This window comes from Eschrichtius robustus, chromosome 17, assembly GCF_028021215.1.
Source record: "Eschrichtius robustus isolate mEscRob2 chromosome 17, mEscRob2.pri, whole genome shotgun sequence".
Taxonomy (NCBI): domain Eukaryota; kingdom Metazoa; phylum Chordata; class Mammalia; order Artiodactyla; family Eschrichtiidae; genus Eschrichtius; species Eschrichtius robustus.
Genome location: NC_090840.1, coordinates 48,970,958 through 48,987,117, shown reverse-complemented (window position 1 = coordinate 48,987,117; position 16,160 = coordinate 48,970,958). Strand labels below are relative to the sequence as shown.

The 16,160-nt window shown below is 38.1% G+C and overlaps 1 protein-coding gene across 1 annotated transcript in view; it reads left to right on the top strand.

Annotated features, from left to right (window-relative positions):
- Positions 1-952: 952 nt before the first annotated feature.
- Positions 953-16,160, top strand: part of STK3 (serine/threonine kinase 3) — a 307,261-nt gene continuing 292,053 nt past the window's right edge. Inside the window, exon 1 of the mRNA XM_068525949.1 lies at positions 953-1,179. Within this exon, the coding sequence (XP_068382050.1) occupies positions 1,154-1,179 (26 nt within the window). The 5' untranslated portion in view covers positions 953-1,153. The remainder of the gene's footprint in view (positions 1,180-16,160) is intronic.

The window sequence follows — 16,160 nt, the reverse complement described above, 5'->3', positions numbered from 1 at the left end:
GGGGAGAAGATAATGGTTTGAAAATAAATCATGTAAGTTTATTACATAGCAAAACTTAAAATAATGCAAAAAAACTGTTAATAGACAAGTGTAATTTGGATTAATGTTTACAATATTCTCTTCATATTCTTTGCTCGAATCTTCAAAAAACTCTGTGATACTACATCTTGACAATTTCTGACAAAAACAAGCAAAGTCATTACATAGCAGCTGTGTATGGTCATAAGAGAGATATTTATAGATGAAATTTAAGGTTAAACGGTACACACACAATATGGATACAAGGAGGGGTCTAATTACCATGGGGTAAGGGCCTTGGGGACAGGTTGGGGGCAGGTGTGGCAAGAGGGAAGGAAACAAACCTTTCTTGAGTTCTTTTCCATGCACCATAATTTGTGATAGTTTTGCCAGGTTACCCAGTTGAACAGCTGGTAAGGCCACAGCTCACTGAATCTAGTGCATGAGAGATGTCATTGCAGTAATTAGACCTAATTATTGTGAGGAGTCTGTCCACAATCAAAATCAAACAAGAATTTCCAGAAGTATCCCTATTACTGGGGGATGGCTGGGGGAAAACATAACCAATAATTATAATGAGAACTAGAGAGGGGAGCGTGGGCAGTTAGCAGTACTTCAAACGGCTGCTCAAGATGTTTGGGAGGTATCCTTGGGAAATCCAGAGAAATGAGTCAAGTCAGACTGGGGCAAAAGCAATGAAGGCAAGTGAGGAGCGGCAGCTTTGGGCCACTTCAAAGCAACGTGCCCCAGGCCAGCAGAGAGAGGCTCTGGGTCCTGACTAGGCCTCACCCTCTGGCCCTTCCAGTCCCAGCTCCTTTTTTCCCCTCCCTGCACTGGGGCCGGCCCCTCCCTCCGTCCTCGGCTCCGCCCACCAGTCTCCCTCTCCAGCGCATGGCTCCGCCCATCCTTCCCCGCTCGCAGCCGGCGGCCGGCGGCCGAGGGGCGGGGCGGGGCGGGCCGGGAGGCGCCGAACTCGCCAGCGGGCGGGGGATCCGCTGCGGAGTTACGGGGAAGTTGGTCTGAGTTCCTGGAGTTTCCTTCTGTGGTTCCCCGGGCTCGGCCGGCCGGTGCCCCGGCTCTTTGCCCGCTCCGACCTTCGCCGCCCACCTGGTACCTCCTTCTGCCCCCGGCCGCCATGGAGCAGCCGCCGGCGCCCAAGAGGTAACGAACGCGGGGCGTGGGGAGAAGGAGGGGGGCGGGGGCGGCTAGGCCCGTGGGGGACCGAGACCCCCCTCCCCCGACTGCCGGGCCCTGAGCCGGGCGCGCCGGGGGTCGCGAGGCGGGTCCGAGTGCCGGGCCGCGCCTGTCCGTGGGGCGAGGGGGCCCGAGGGGAGGCCGAGCCTCGCTTCCCCCGCGGCCCGCCGGGCCTGGCGCGGGTGGAGAGTCGGTGGGCAGCGCTGGGCGCCCCGCGGCCGGACTCCTGGGGCGGGCGGAGTTTCCCCTCGTGGCAAGTTCACGAACTGGGAGACGTAAAACTAGGAAATTATTGGGCTGCTTACAACCATGTAGGCTTTCCTGTCAAATGTTTTCCATAATATTACCTTTTTTTTTTTTTTTTGAGAAAGCGGGTTGTTTATTTACAGTTCAAGAAATTAAATATTAATAGCTACACAGCCTGTAAAACTTATTGTGGATATGCTGCGCTGACAGGTGTTCCTCTCCCCTTCCTCCGCAAGTTCAAAAGTATTTATGGATGCAAGACAGTAGGAATCTTAAATTAGAACCCCTCCGCCATATAGTTTTTTTTTTTTTTTTTTGGTTTGGTTTTCTTTTAGCATGTAAAAATAGTGATGCTTTGGTATTTACTATTAGTTTGTACTTATTCTTTGTTATATTGGAAGTGTACGAGTAAACAGTAGATATTTTTGAACTGGTATTTGAAATGATCGCGTGAAGCTGAATCAAGGCTGTCCATTGATATAAATTCATAATGTGCATTTTCCCCTTAAGAATGAATCAATCAACTGATGCTGGATAAAACATTTAACTTCAGTCTCTCATTTTTAATTTATAAAATAAGGGTACTAATCTCTCTCCCATAGTGCTGTTGTGAAGAGTAAAGAGTGTTTTGATACTTAGAGATCTTTAGATGAAAGGTGGTATATTCAAGAACATGTAATAATTAAAAAGGTAGGAACTTTGTGAGCTGTTGTGAATTGTGTGACTAGACATGTGAGCCTTGAGGTCTGGGAACCATCTGTTCAGGTGAAAAAGGGGGGTTGTGGAGGAGTTTCCAAAAGACACCTGCTGTCAGAGCCCTTGATAGATTCTTTTCTGGCATTTTAAAATATCCCAATTCTAATATTGATTTGGCACCCAGTTTTAATACTATAGAAGAAAACTGGAATCAATGTTTCCCCCATCTTGTTTTGGAAGGACTGTAAGGGGCACCTCCAAGATAGTACCATAAGGCCAAGTTGAATAACTCTGAATTGAAGTAGAAATTCTCTGTATTGATTAGCTCTACTCTGAGTTATCAGAGTTTTACTATAGACGTAAGAGAACCCCTGCCTTGCAAGGACATTAAGAGAACCTGGAGGGGTTGGGGGAGGGGTGGGTGGTATATATCACCGTTCCATGGTGACTTATACTTTCAAAGTGGTGGTTGCACATTTAAGAGAGTTATTTTTAGCTCTCTTCAGAGAGACATGTTCATCCAGGAAGGCATTTCTAAAGAGCGAAAGATATGTGACAATCCCATATATTTGAGTATCTCTCAAAATTGTTTTCATAGCATTTTCTTTTTCATAATATCATTTAATCCCTATAGCAACCCTGCTGAGTAGGTTGGATTACAGACATTAATCCTGTTTTTATAGATGAGGTCACTAGGGGGGTTTGTCACATGGATGGCTACGACAGAGATAACTGGCAGTGAATTTTTGTGTTGCCCCTCTTAATCATTACCCTCTAATAATGAAATATAGCTACCATTTTTTGAGGTCTTACTATTTGCCAGGAATTTTATATATACATTCTTTTACTTTATTGTCTCAAGAAATAGGAATCCTGGCTCTGCAATTTACTATGCAAGTTCTAAATTTAATTTCTTAATCTGTAAAATGTGTTTTGGAGTAAATGAGGTCAGATGTAAAGCACTTAGCACAGTGCTTCATGATATGTTCAATAATGTTAGTTGTTAGTTTATATTTTCCACATTAAATGAAGCTTGGAGAGATTAAATAACTTGGTCAGGTGGAGGAGGTGCCAGAACCCTGGGTCTGATTGGCTGCAAGGGCTGTGCACCCGCTCATTGTGTACAGTGATGCCTCTTTTTGAAACTATGCTTGCTTTCTTAGCATTCCATGGTCACCTCTTTCTATATAATCTTCTGGTCCCCTTTGTTCTGTTTCTAATCTGTGTAAGACGGCCACTTTGCTTTTCTGCTGTGAGTAGCTCTTCCTTAGGGCCCATACATTTTTATATGGTCACATATATGTTGCTGATGCTCAAGTCTGTATGACCAATAGCTGCTTCTCAGTTAGTATTTTTGTTTTTTCTTCCTGTAGAGCCATTCTTTCATTATCCTATTTAGTTTATCATTAGATCCTATCAAGTTTTCCATCAAAAAGTCTGTGGATTCATTTTTTCCCCCCCCTTTCGTTCCCAATACTACTATCTCATTCCAGGATTTTAAGACCCTCACAGTTGATTTATAGCAGTGCCTTCCAATTGGGCATTATGGTCCAGTGATTATCAAAAAATTTTAACAGCAGAAACATTTTAACAGCAGAAGGGCTCTCTTTGGAGTAGGGGCAGGGCGCCAGAACCTAGTTCCCAGCGCCTTACCTCCTTCTATTCCCCTTTTGGTGTCCTACAGAACCTCCTAATGATCCATAGAACACTGCTTTAGTTCATCCTGCACATGGCTTCTGACTTTTTTGCTAAAACATCACTTCAGTCATGCTACTCCTGTTTTTTTGGATTGATTTTTTTTAGTTGACTTTGTACCCAAGGCCCCCATCACTTGATCTCAACCTTAACCCCCAGCCTTTTGTTACTTATCCAAGCTGAATCTGTCCTTCCAAAGTTTCCCTATTGTTCTTTATTTAGGTTATAGGCTGTGGGTACTCTCAGCTTTGCCTTTGTTCATGCTTTTCCTTTAGAAAATTTGTGTTATTTTTTTGCTAGTAATTTATGTTTTATTCAAGGCCTGTTTCATGAAGTATCTTATTTGAGTACTTCCTAGCCTAAGATATTTCTTTTTATTCCTAATATGATATCCATTTGAGTATCCATCTTTAAATTGTTCTTTTTTTAATTACAAAATTTTAGACACCCAGAAGATAATGGGGACAAATTTAGTAAATACTTACATATCACTACCCAGCTTAAAATATTCCCAATATAGTTGAAGCCCCCTAAGTATACCTCTTCTCAATTGCATTCCCTCCCCATCCCCCAAAGGGTTGTCACTGTTCTGAATTGGGTATGTGTCATTCCCATACATGTCTTTGTACTTTTAGCCTGTTGTTCATATATATCTGACATAGCATTAGGCCTGGGTGTTAGGCCCAGCTTTGTCACTGACTTTGAAATTTGCTTCTTTGGGTATCATTCTTCTCCTCTGGGAGTTGGAGATTCAAGTGTGCAGCCAGATCTGAGAATCTAGTGATTAGATGATCTGTAAGGTCCCTCTTATCCTCGCATTATTGATTTGGTGTCCTCAACAAGGCTCGTGTTAAACATAGGCAGTAGATGTGGTCAGCTATGTCACTAACTTGAGGATCAGAATGGCTTTTAGAGTCCCCAGATTTCCTTAATTGTTTGTCACAGAGGTCTTCAGAAATCCTTATTAAAATGAAGTCCTTCTGGGAAGGGAAATCCATTAAATGGTTATTAATTATTAGCATTTTGGTAGGTTGAGTTTATCAGGTTTCTTTGTAGGGGAACTACTAGATGACAGCAAAATGACCACAGAATAGGTAAGTTTTGATAGGTAGAAAGGGAAGTGACCAAACATGGGGTCTTCTCCAAGTAGAACATTCATAGGAGGGGAGGCGGTTCTCTGTGATAGACAGGTGGGCAGCATGAGAGCTCTGGCTGCTGGAGGGAGGGTAGTTATATACAGTACTAGTCAAAGCGAGGATAGAAAATCATTGTTCGAGAGATATATTTTACCAGATAGGCTTTGTTCCCGTTAGGTTATAGGATTGTTATTTAAAATTTATTAATAGAGGTTTACTTAGAGGACAAGTTGGTTTGGAACAGTGAAAAGGCTGGAAGGATAATAAGAGTAAGCTACTGAAGCATACTTACTCTCAAGATAAGGAGAGTTCTTTTTAAATTTTATTTATTTATTTTTTAAACTTTTTATTTTATATTGGAGTACAGTCAATTAACAATGTTGTGATAGTTTCAGGTGCACAGCAAAGCAACTCAGCCATACATATACGTGTATCCATTCTCCCACAAACTCCCCTCCCATCCAGGCTGCCACATAACATTGAGCAGAGTTCCCTATGCTCTACAGTAGGTCCTTGTTGGTTATCCATTTTAAATATAGCAGTGTGTACATGTCGATCCCATACTCCCTGATTATCCCTTCCTCCCATCCTTCCCCCCCGGTAACCATAAGTTCGTTCTCTAAGTCTGTGAGTCTGTTTCTGTTTTGTAAATAAGTTCATTTGTATCATTTCTTTTTAGATTCCGCATATAAGGGGTATCATATGATATTTCTCTTTCTGTCTGACTTACTTCACTCAGTATGACAATCTCTAGGTCCATCCATGTTGCTGCAAATGGGATTATTGCATTCTTTTTAATGGTCGAGTAATATTCCATTGTATATATGTACCACATCTTCTTTATACATTCCTCTGTTGATGGACATTTAGGTTGCTTCTATGTCTTGACTATTGTAAACAGTGCTGCAATGAACTTTGGGGTGCATGTATCCTTTTGGACCATGTTTTTCTCCAGATATATTCCCAGGAGTGGGATTGCAGGGCCTTATGGTAGCGATGTTTTTAGCTTTTTGGTTTTTTAAAAAAAATTATTTAATTAATTATTTTTGGCTGCATTGGGTCTTCGTTGCTGCACGCAGGCTTTCTCTAGTTGGGGCGAGTGGAGGCTGCTTTTTGTTGCGGTGCGTGTGCTTCTCATTGCAGTGGCTTCTCTTGTTGTGGAGCACGGGCCCTAGAGGGCGCGGGCTCAGTAGTTGTGGCTCGCGGGCTCTAGAGTGCAGGCTCAGTAGTTGTGACGCACGGGCTTAGTTGCTCCGTGGCATGTGGGATCTTCCCGGACCAGGGCTTGAGCCCATGTCCCCTGCATTGGCAGGCGGATTCTTAACCACTGTGCCACCGCGGAAGCCGTTTTTAGTTTCTGAAGGAACTCCCATACTGTTCTCCATAGTGGCTGTACCAATTTACATTCCCACCAACAGTGTAGGAGGGTTCCTTTGAGAGTTCTATGATTTAAGCTATAGTTGGATTCTGTGGCAATTTTTTTTTAATAGTGTAAACAGGTGGTTAGTTTGGAGAAAGTGAAGTTAAGATTGAAGTCAACATGTTAGGATTACAAAATGCATTCACACAAATGAAGAGTGAAGGTAAGAAAACAATCATTTTATAAGGGAAAGTGTTGCTATGAGTGAATGGATTATCAGTCAAAGGATAGATTATGGAATGAAAAATCCAAGGTAAAGTGACAAAGATATAGAAGGGTAAAGTAGAAGGTATTCGTATGTTCCTCAGAATGAAGAGCCCACATCAGCCTGTAGCATCAGTGGCTCTGACCTTAGGCTGGAAATTAGGAACAGAGGTAAAAACACAACAGGAACTCTCAGGAATTGAGTTGGGTGGGACAAAGCCACAAACCAGATAAGTAGATAATAGGGTGTCAGGAAAATCATGAAGATGTTGCAGTGAGAAAATAGTGGGCTTCATTTTATGTCTGTATGCCTAATTCAGCGTACTTGGAATGTTAGAAAGTAAAATTCTTGTGTGTTTATTATCGGAGAGATTCACTAAGTGGAGAACTCCAGTTGACTTTGAGAAGATGAATTCTTAGAACTCTTAAACAAAAGCAGTGGCCTCAGGGGGTTGGCCCTGGGGGAAGCTTCCAACTTCAGTGGCAGGAAAATGGAGGAGGTGTTCTAAGTAATCCTGTGAGAGAAGAATCCAGCAAACTGGAGCGTCTCTTTGCATTAATGAGTTGGTCCCTAAAGCATATCTGTCCTCCCTTTGGCTTTTCTTGGTTAATTTGGGGTGGCACCAACTCCGTTAGAATTGATTTAGGCCCTGTAGGTGGGAACAATCAACTGGCTCTTCCTTCCTAGAGAGCGGGAGTATGACAGCATCTGGAGCAGTTCCTGGTGAGCAGACTTCAGTTGTACGTTAAGACAGGAGATAAACTCAGTCTTTAGTCAACTCTAGGCAATGATTAACTTATCCATTGTTCTTTAAGGGGCTGAGATATAGCATGTATTGGTACAGAAGAATTTGTTAGAAGCATAAAGAAAAAGGTAAATGTGTGTTAAACACAGCTAGGTTGGAGTTTGTTTTTCTGAAGTAATCCCAGAAAATTCCAGCGGTCATTCCAGAGATGTGTATTAGTAAAGCTTTAAAAATAATGGGTTTAAATTGAGCACTTCTTGTTTGGTTATAAGGGAGGAAAAGTGCTTAGAATTTAGTTTTTCTAGTTTCAAGGAAGCCTCTGTAGAACTAGGGGTACTGTCACTTCAGGCCATCATATATTATGGCTTTCATTGTCTCTCTTTTTTTTTTTAAATATTGATGATGAGACCCAAAAACAGAAGTTTCATGGAATGAACTACGTGTGATGTTCTCTGGTACTTTTCTATGTTCTGTTCTGTTCTAGTTCATTGAAAAATTGCTGGTCATGACCCACCAAGTTATTTTCATGACCTACTAATCAGCTGCGACCTGCAGTTTGAAAAACATTGTTGGTGTATGTAGTTGTGACAGTGAGGAAACGGATTTCATTTCCAGCACCATTCCTGATGATGGCATTGCCAAAGGAATCCGGAGTGGTATAATTGTAACAAGTTATACATACAATAGAGATATTCTTTTAAGATTCTAAAAGGGGAAGAGGGGAAGGGGAGAGAGGAAACCATTATTTAAAAACTACTGTATTTTGAGCACTTTATATATATCCCAATTAAGGTATGGGAAAATGGAAAATGATTATCCATGGTGTCTGACAGAGTTTATAAAGGGAAATATAATACATGAAGGTTTCTTTGAGGCAAAGGCTCTTTTGCTTTCTGGTGTAGAATGACCCTGTGCACTGGAAATATCCCACTGTAATTACAATGACCTCAACTTCTGACTCCCTACCAGCTCCACCCTCTCTATCTACCAGAGGTCTTTAGATTTTTTCTTCTAAAATGAAAATTGATACTATCTGATAAGAAATTTTCTTTTTTATTTGTCCTAAGCTGCTTTTTTGTTGTGATTTTATTTGAGTTGCCTCATATGTTAGGGTTACTCTAAGTTCAAGAAGTTTTTTAGCTCATATTGTAGAACAAAGATTCTATATTTGAAATGTCTTATTACAATTGTTTTTTCTGCATAGAGTCTCAAGTTGAATAAATGAAAGTAACAAATATGTAAACAGACATGTATAAAAATTAAAAATAAGTCCATTGCTTGCATGCCATGAAATTAAGGTGCAGATTACCTTGAACTTCTTAATAGTACATCAAAGGATATATCTTTAAAAATGACTTTGTAGCAAAATGAGAATTAACAGGAAGCTCTTAGCATTAATGATAATTAATATAGGTGTACATGTGGTAGTACTATATGTGGGTTCTGAATTAGTCTATAGATTTCATATAGTACCAGACATCTTAGTAAAGAGGTAAAATAGAGTAAATTTTTCAGATATGTTGATATAAATATTAGTATCTTGATACACTTATAAAATTGGGGAAATCGTTGAGCATATGTGATTCTAAGGATGAGTAGTTTCTGTCATGTATTCAAAATATAGAATGTCATTCTCTATCTAGATCATATTTTCTTTTTTTTTTTTTGCCTTAGCAATTGCTTTCTATATCCCTACTTTAAAAAAAAATTGAAGTATAGTTAATTTACAATATTATGTTATTTTCGAGTGTACAGCAAAGTGATTCAGTTATACATACACACACATATATTCTTTTTCATATTCTTTTCCATTATAGGTTATTACAAGATATTGAGTATAGTTCTCTGTGCTGTACAGTAGGTCCTTGTTGTTTACCTATTTTATATACAGTAGTGTGTATATATTAATCCCAAACTCCTAATTTATGCCCCCCCCAACCCCCGCTATCCCCTTTGGTAACCTTAAGTTTGTTTTCTATGTGTGAGTCCACTTCTGTTTTGTAAATAAGTTCATTTGTATCATTTCTTTAGATTCCACATATAAGTGATATATGATATTTGTCTTCACCTGACTTACTTCACTTAATACAATAATTTCTAGATCCATCCATGTTGCTAAAAATGGCACTATTTCATTCTTTTTATGGCTGAGTAATATTCCATTGTCTGTGTATATACTACATCTTCTTTGTCCATTCATCTGTCGATGGACTTTTAGGTTGCAGATCATTTTTTCATTTTTAGAATTTTTGGTTTTCTGAAATCATGGGACCTAGAGTTCTATAATTGGAAAGGAATGCAAATTAAAATTATTTTTGAAATTTAGGTGAACTTTTTACGTATTTGAAGCAAGCATAAATTAAAGAGAATAGGCAGTTAATTTCCTTGACTCTTTCTCTCTGGAGCCGCATTATTTTTCCCGTTTGCTGGGTTACCCCATTCTCCTGTTTCTTTCTAAAAACTGACTTTTTTTACTCATTGATTATTGCTCATGGCAGCAATTGACTGTCATCCTTGAGTTCATTAATTTGCTCATTTATTCATATATTCAGTAATTGTTAACTACCTTTCAAATGTCAGATATTGGGTACATTGTTGAATGAAACAGATGAAATCTTTGCCCTCATAGAACATACACTCTAGTTGGAGCTTGAGCTACGAAGGATAAAAGTAGTATGTATTGATAGAGAAAAATGGTGGAACCTGCTTCCTAAGAAGGTACTTAAGCTGTGAACATGAGGTTGAGAAGTATTCCGTGCGAGTAGCCGGAAAGAGTATTCCAGGCAGAGGGAAAACCTGTGAGGAGGCCTGGAGGTGGGAAAGAGTTTCGTGTGTGGGAGGAGTTGAAGTAAGGCCACCGTGGCTGGGTTGTAGAATGGGAGAAAGTGGTTGGAGATGAGGTCAGAGAGATGGGCAGGGATTCAGTGATTCAGGCCATGGAAAGGAATTTGGATTTAAGTCAGTATAGTGGGCTGTCATTAAAGAGTTTTAAGTGGAATTTTAAGCAATTTATGCTTTTAAAAGGTCATTCTTGTTGCTTTGGGTAGAATAAATTGTAGAGGGTTAGGAATAAAAGCAGGGAAACAAGTGAGGAGGCTGCTGCACTTGGTTAGAGGTGGTGAAGTCAGTGGAGATGGAGAGAAGTGGACAGGTTTCAGTTATGTTTCGGAGTTAGAAATGAGAGACTTACTGATAAATTAGATTTGGGGAATGAGGAAGAAGGAATCAATTCTGGTTCCTAGGTTTTGGGTTTGAGCAGCTTGCGGGATGGGGAAAGGCTGGGAGAGGAACAGGTTAGGTATCTATAATCTCTTTCTTAGAATTCCAGATTCCCAGGAATGTGAATCTATTCCGCCCAAAATGTGATATTAGGTGGTTCCCTTAGAAGTGGAAGTGGGTAGGGAGGAAATGATGGGCACTGACTTCCTTTTTCAACCTCTTGTTTTCACCTCATTAGACTAGGGAATGGGAAACAGATTAAGCCTTTGTTAGGTGTTGAATTGTTTGGGTGACCTGTTATTTAAGAAAAATCTTTTTATTGCAAAATAAAACATCAGTAAAAAACAAGTGTGTGGTTTGATGAATTACTGTAAGTCAGACACCTTTATAATCACCAGTCAGGTTAAGAAATAGAATTTTGCCACCCTCTCAGGAAGCCCCTTCTGAGTGCTCCATCCCAATCACAGCCACCTCTTTCCATATGTAACCATTATCCTGACTTCTATAGTAATAACTTAAATGCACATTGCTAGACACTGTAGGTTAGTCTTGCCAATTAAAGAATAGTATTTATATGAGTTGTCGTTTTTAATCTTTAGGTTGGTCCTCCATCTTTTCTCTTTTCCTTTTCCTGTTGAAGACCCAGGCTGTTTGAATTGTAGTTTCCCACAGCCTGGATTTTGCTGATTGCTTGCTCAAAGCGCAGTTCAGCATGTTCCTTTGTCTTGCATGTTTCCTGCAAATGGGCAGCTGGATCCAGAGACTGGATCAGGCTCAAGTCAGTCCCTTAGGCATTATTATAGGTGGTGTTTGGCAAGACTATATGAGTCAATGTCTGGTTGCCTCTCTTTTTTGTGATGTTAGCAGCTGTTGATGGTTAATGCTTATTTCTGTTAATTTGGTGGGTGTTGCAAAATGGTGAAATTCTAAATACACCATTTTGTTTTCATTTATTAGTTGGAATGGTTTTATAAAGAGTCACTTTTCTCATCCTCTGTTTGGTTACCCAGTGGTATAGTTTGTAAAGGAAAAGACGGGATAAACGCTTGATTCTTTCCCTTTATTTACCCGTTTTTAAGATAATGAATCAGTTCCCTGTTTTCCTCCAAAGGGGACCAATTATTATTATTTTTTTCTCTTTTTTAAAATGCCATTATGAGCTGATGGATGTAAACGTATTTGATGGGTTTAATCCATTGCAGTTACTTTTGCTGAGGCTCAAAGTGTCCCATCTTTGATCAGTGGGAATCCCTTCAGGAGACAACATGACCTGAGCGGTCTTTGACAGCTTCTTTACTCCCTGCTGTGATAAGAAATTAGGGCTCATCTTGACCATCTTCTGTCCCAGATCCGGAATCAGCCTTTTTCCAGTAAGCCCTACTTTTAGCGAGAGATGGTATTTCAAGACCTCAACCTGGGCACTAATATGATGTTATTTTAAAATAGCGTTTTATTTACAGATAGGAAAACTGACTCATTCTTTCAAACTGTGGGCTAGTCTATCAAAAAATGTGATGGCACTGGCAGTTTTGCACTTCTTTCCCTGGATAATATCTCTACCATACATTTATGCTTCTAAGTTTGAGTCAGAAATTGGACATGTATAGACAAATTCTGTGGTAGAGACTATTTAGAGTGGACTTTTAGTTTTGTGTTCTTCCTATCTTATACTGGTTACCATTTGACCCACTGTTATCCTAATAACCAGTCTCACTTCTTTCTCACCTCTAAATGTTTCAGGTGACCTAGTTTCTTCTTTTCTTAAATGAAAAAGAGAAAATAAAAGAATCCAAGACAGATAACACTACTAGTGATCTGATCAGATTTCAGGCCTTACTTTTAAGGTAGACCTTTTAGCTTGCCTTGTCTTGCATACGTAAAAGTATATCCGTACAAACAAACAAAATTCAAGGGCATCTTGAAGCTGCTTTATAAATCCAGCCCTGACTGATGAATTGAAAATGAGGCACATCCAAGATATTAAATGCCATATGTTACTCCCTTTTAGTTTTGATATTAGCCCCTCTTGTTAAGTTTTATTGTGCTTTTGAATAAGTAAAAGGAGATATTTGTCTCAGTGACATAGTTGGTAAATTACACTTGCCACTGTGTCGTATAACTTTAGAAAGAATTAGTTTTGGTATAATTATTGTATTAAAAGACATTAGGTTGCACTTGTAAGTTGATATGTGAATTAGTCTGTCAATGCAGTCAAATAACAGCCAGTAAACATTTTCCAATGATAATATCTATTCAAACATTTTTAATAATTAGTGAAATCTGGATCATAGAGTGAGATTGGAGAGAAACGATTGCTCTGAATAAAATTTATAGTTTATTTAATTCCTAAGAATTATAAAAAACAAAGATGAAATTAAGCAATGGAATTTCATAAAAATTCCAGTGGAAATTAAAAATATATGTACTAATTAACTCTTGAGAAGAAAGTATTTTGATAATTTTCTTTTCCTGGTACATTGAGTTTTCCTTCAATGCACTTGAGTCTCATTGTATACTTCCCAGGTCTTTTTTTCTTTTTTTTTCTAATAGAAGAGAATTCAAGTACCCGGCCAAGATAAGAAAATGGGATCACCCCACTCCTTTATATACAGACTTTCAGCACTTGATTAGTCAGCTTTAATTAATATTCATAAAACAGTCATGTGATGTGAAACAGTCTCCCAAAATAGTGATATGGTGATAACTTTAAAGATATTCAGCGTCATTGGGAAGTGTGGTGTACCACGTAATGGATTTTCCAAATAAATGAAGTCAACCACTTCAAGCATTATACTCTTAAAATATTTTAAAAGCACTTTTAAAACAACCACCTTTGATGGAAATTCATTTCAGAGGGAGGACACTTGACCCAGTCTTCTGAGACTGATCATTTGCTTTCTTGATTACTTAATATTAATTTAAAATGAATTTTAGTTTATAAAAAGCCATTAAAAAGTTAATGGAACTGTTCATAGTTTTAGTTTATAGAAATAGTCAAGTGTGCTATTTTGGTGTGTTAGAAGCTTTGTTGCTGTATATAGCTGGGGTTTTTTTCCCCCTAAATCTAGTCTTGTGTTTTACTGTCACACGTCGTTTCTCATTGCTATGCTCCTCTCTAAACTGCTGCTTATCTTAGAAATAATGATCTGACCTAACAGTAGCTCTCCCTTTCCCAAAGTACAGTACATGCTCTTTGTATCAATTTTTGCTTACCAAAGACCTTTTTCTCTTCTGGGTTCATAGTACATCTTGAAATCATCTTTTGACTAAGAACATTATTGTGCAGTGAAGGAGAGAAAAATTATTTAAACTTTGCTAAATTTCTAAAATTTAATATGAAAATAACCAATTTTTTGCATGAAAAAAGAACAGGATTTTACCCTAAAAATCCCACAAAATTCCCAAGTTAAAACAAATTTCTGTCATTTTGGAGCATTACTTAGATTTTGAGGACTCATGGTATTACCAAACTGAACTGGTATTTCAGAGGTGTATTTGTATTCCTGTACAAATACAGTAACATTATATTTGTAGTAGTTTATTTTTAATTTCTGTGGGTGAAGTAATTTAAGCTATTTATCTTTCATATAATGATTGAATTTTTTTCTATTAGACACGGCTGGAATTTTAAAATTTTATTTTTATTTCTTAAAAAAAACCCAAACAGGTGAAAATAATCCCAGTTTACAGAAAGCAAAAATTATTTTCACAAAGCACCAAAATCATGAACTATTTCACAGTCTTTTCCCCTTAATTTATTTACAAAGAACCTCAGAAAAATACTGAGAAGTGGCTTCCCATGTGCTGTTGCTGGGTACGTAATCAGACTACGCTGAGAAATCAAGCAAAATAGCGTCCATCTCTGAAAACAGCTGAAAGCAGCCACTGTCTCCACAGGCTGCCCCACACTTCTATTCATGAAAGCCTGTAAAAATTATGCAAAAGTCAGAGTACAGAACTCATTGAATGATACAGATGTTAATATTGTTAGAGTTTAAACTTTCCTTGAAGTTACACTTTTATTAATGTGGTTATACCTTTAATTAATGTATTAATGTTTGGGGTTATTGCAGTTAATTCTAGTATTGTTCTAGGGATAGAGTGAGGAGTTGAGAGTGTATAGAGACTAAATCCTCATATTTTATTTTCAAAATTTGAGATGTAGGGAAATAAATGAGGAAGAAGACATATGAATAAATCCAGTTTTTAAGTGTAGGTAGTCTCTTTAGCACAAATCATAGTGGATTTTTTTATACAGTAGGTTCATGAGTAGACCTTGCAAGTTTCATATAGACGTCTCTGCTTTTATTTTTAATCAGTTAGTTAAAGATTCTATTCCCTTTTTAAGTTCTCAAATCTAGGTATGGTTGTTGAGTATTTAAAAATCTTTATAATGAACTGGATTAAAAGTTATGAGACAGGTCTGTCTCTTTCTTATACAATTATTTTTAACTTTTATTTTAGTAGGATGTGAATATGTTGGAGCTTTTTCAGATGTGCTGTTTTACACTGTCTATATTTTCTGGATTTGTGTTTTTTGAAAAATGAGTTATTAAGAAAGTAAATGCATTGACATGTCTTTAGGGCTGGGGAGTATATCTCAGCGTTGTTAACTTCGTATAGATTTGTTACAAGAAATTAAAAGGAATCATGTCACTTTCCAGTTGAGGCTAAGTGAAAAAATTCTTGGGAAAAAAGTATAAAAGACTCCAAGGGTGAAGGAAGGAGAAAAATCTCAACTTTTTCTTTAAAGCTCTTTGCCAGGAAATTATAATTTTAGAGTACTTTTGGGCAGAGAGCCAAACCTGAGAGGAAATGGTTTGATAGAGTTGAAAAACAAGACTTTCATTTAATTATAAAAAGTCTTCTGTCCATTGTAGAGCATCTGTTTTCTGAGTTGGATTTCAGCTCATTCTAGTGCCACTAATTAACTAAACCCTCATAAATTTTCATAGTTTTGTAAAGTAAATATACTATGAGATCATCAAATTATATCTATCATACTATTAAGAAAGTGATAATTACTAGGGAAACAAGAGCCAGAACTTTAGAGTCAGGTAGACCATGGTTCTAACCTTAGCTTTGCCATTTCCTGCAATGCAATGGTAGGTAAGTTACTTAACTTTTCTAAGTCTCGGTATACTCACTTATAAAATGGAGGTGATAATAGTACTTTCTCTTTGGGTTTTGTGAGGATTAAATGAAATCTGTAAAAATTTAGGAGAAGTAAGAGTATGGAACTCACTGAGTGATACAAATGTTAATGTTGTCAAGATTTTGAACTTTCCTTAAGTTATACTTTTATTAATGTAGTCATACTTTTAATCACTGTATTAATTGTTTGGGATTATTGAAATTAAGTGTAGTGTTTATCTGGGGATGGGAGTGAGGAGTTATAAGTGTATAGCGACTAAATCCTCATATTTTATCTTCAAAATTTAAGGTGTAGGGAAACAGATGATTGTAAATAAGTGATTGGTAAAGCATTTATCTCCGAAGAGTCTCCAGAGTGTTTCAAAATGTGTCTGGCATTGTTGACATCTTTTGAAGAAACACGCAACTTTCTGGGGGATAAAGGACAGTTTG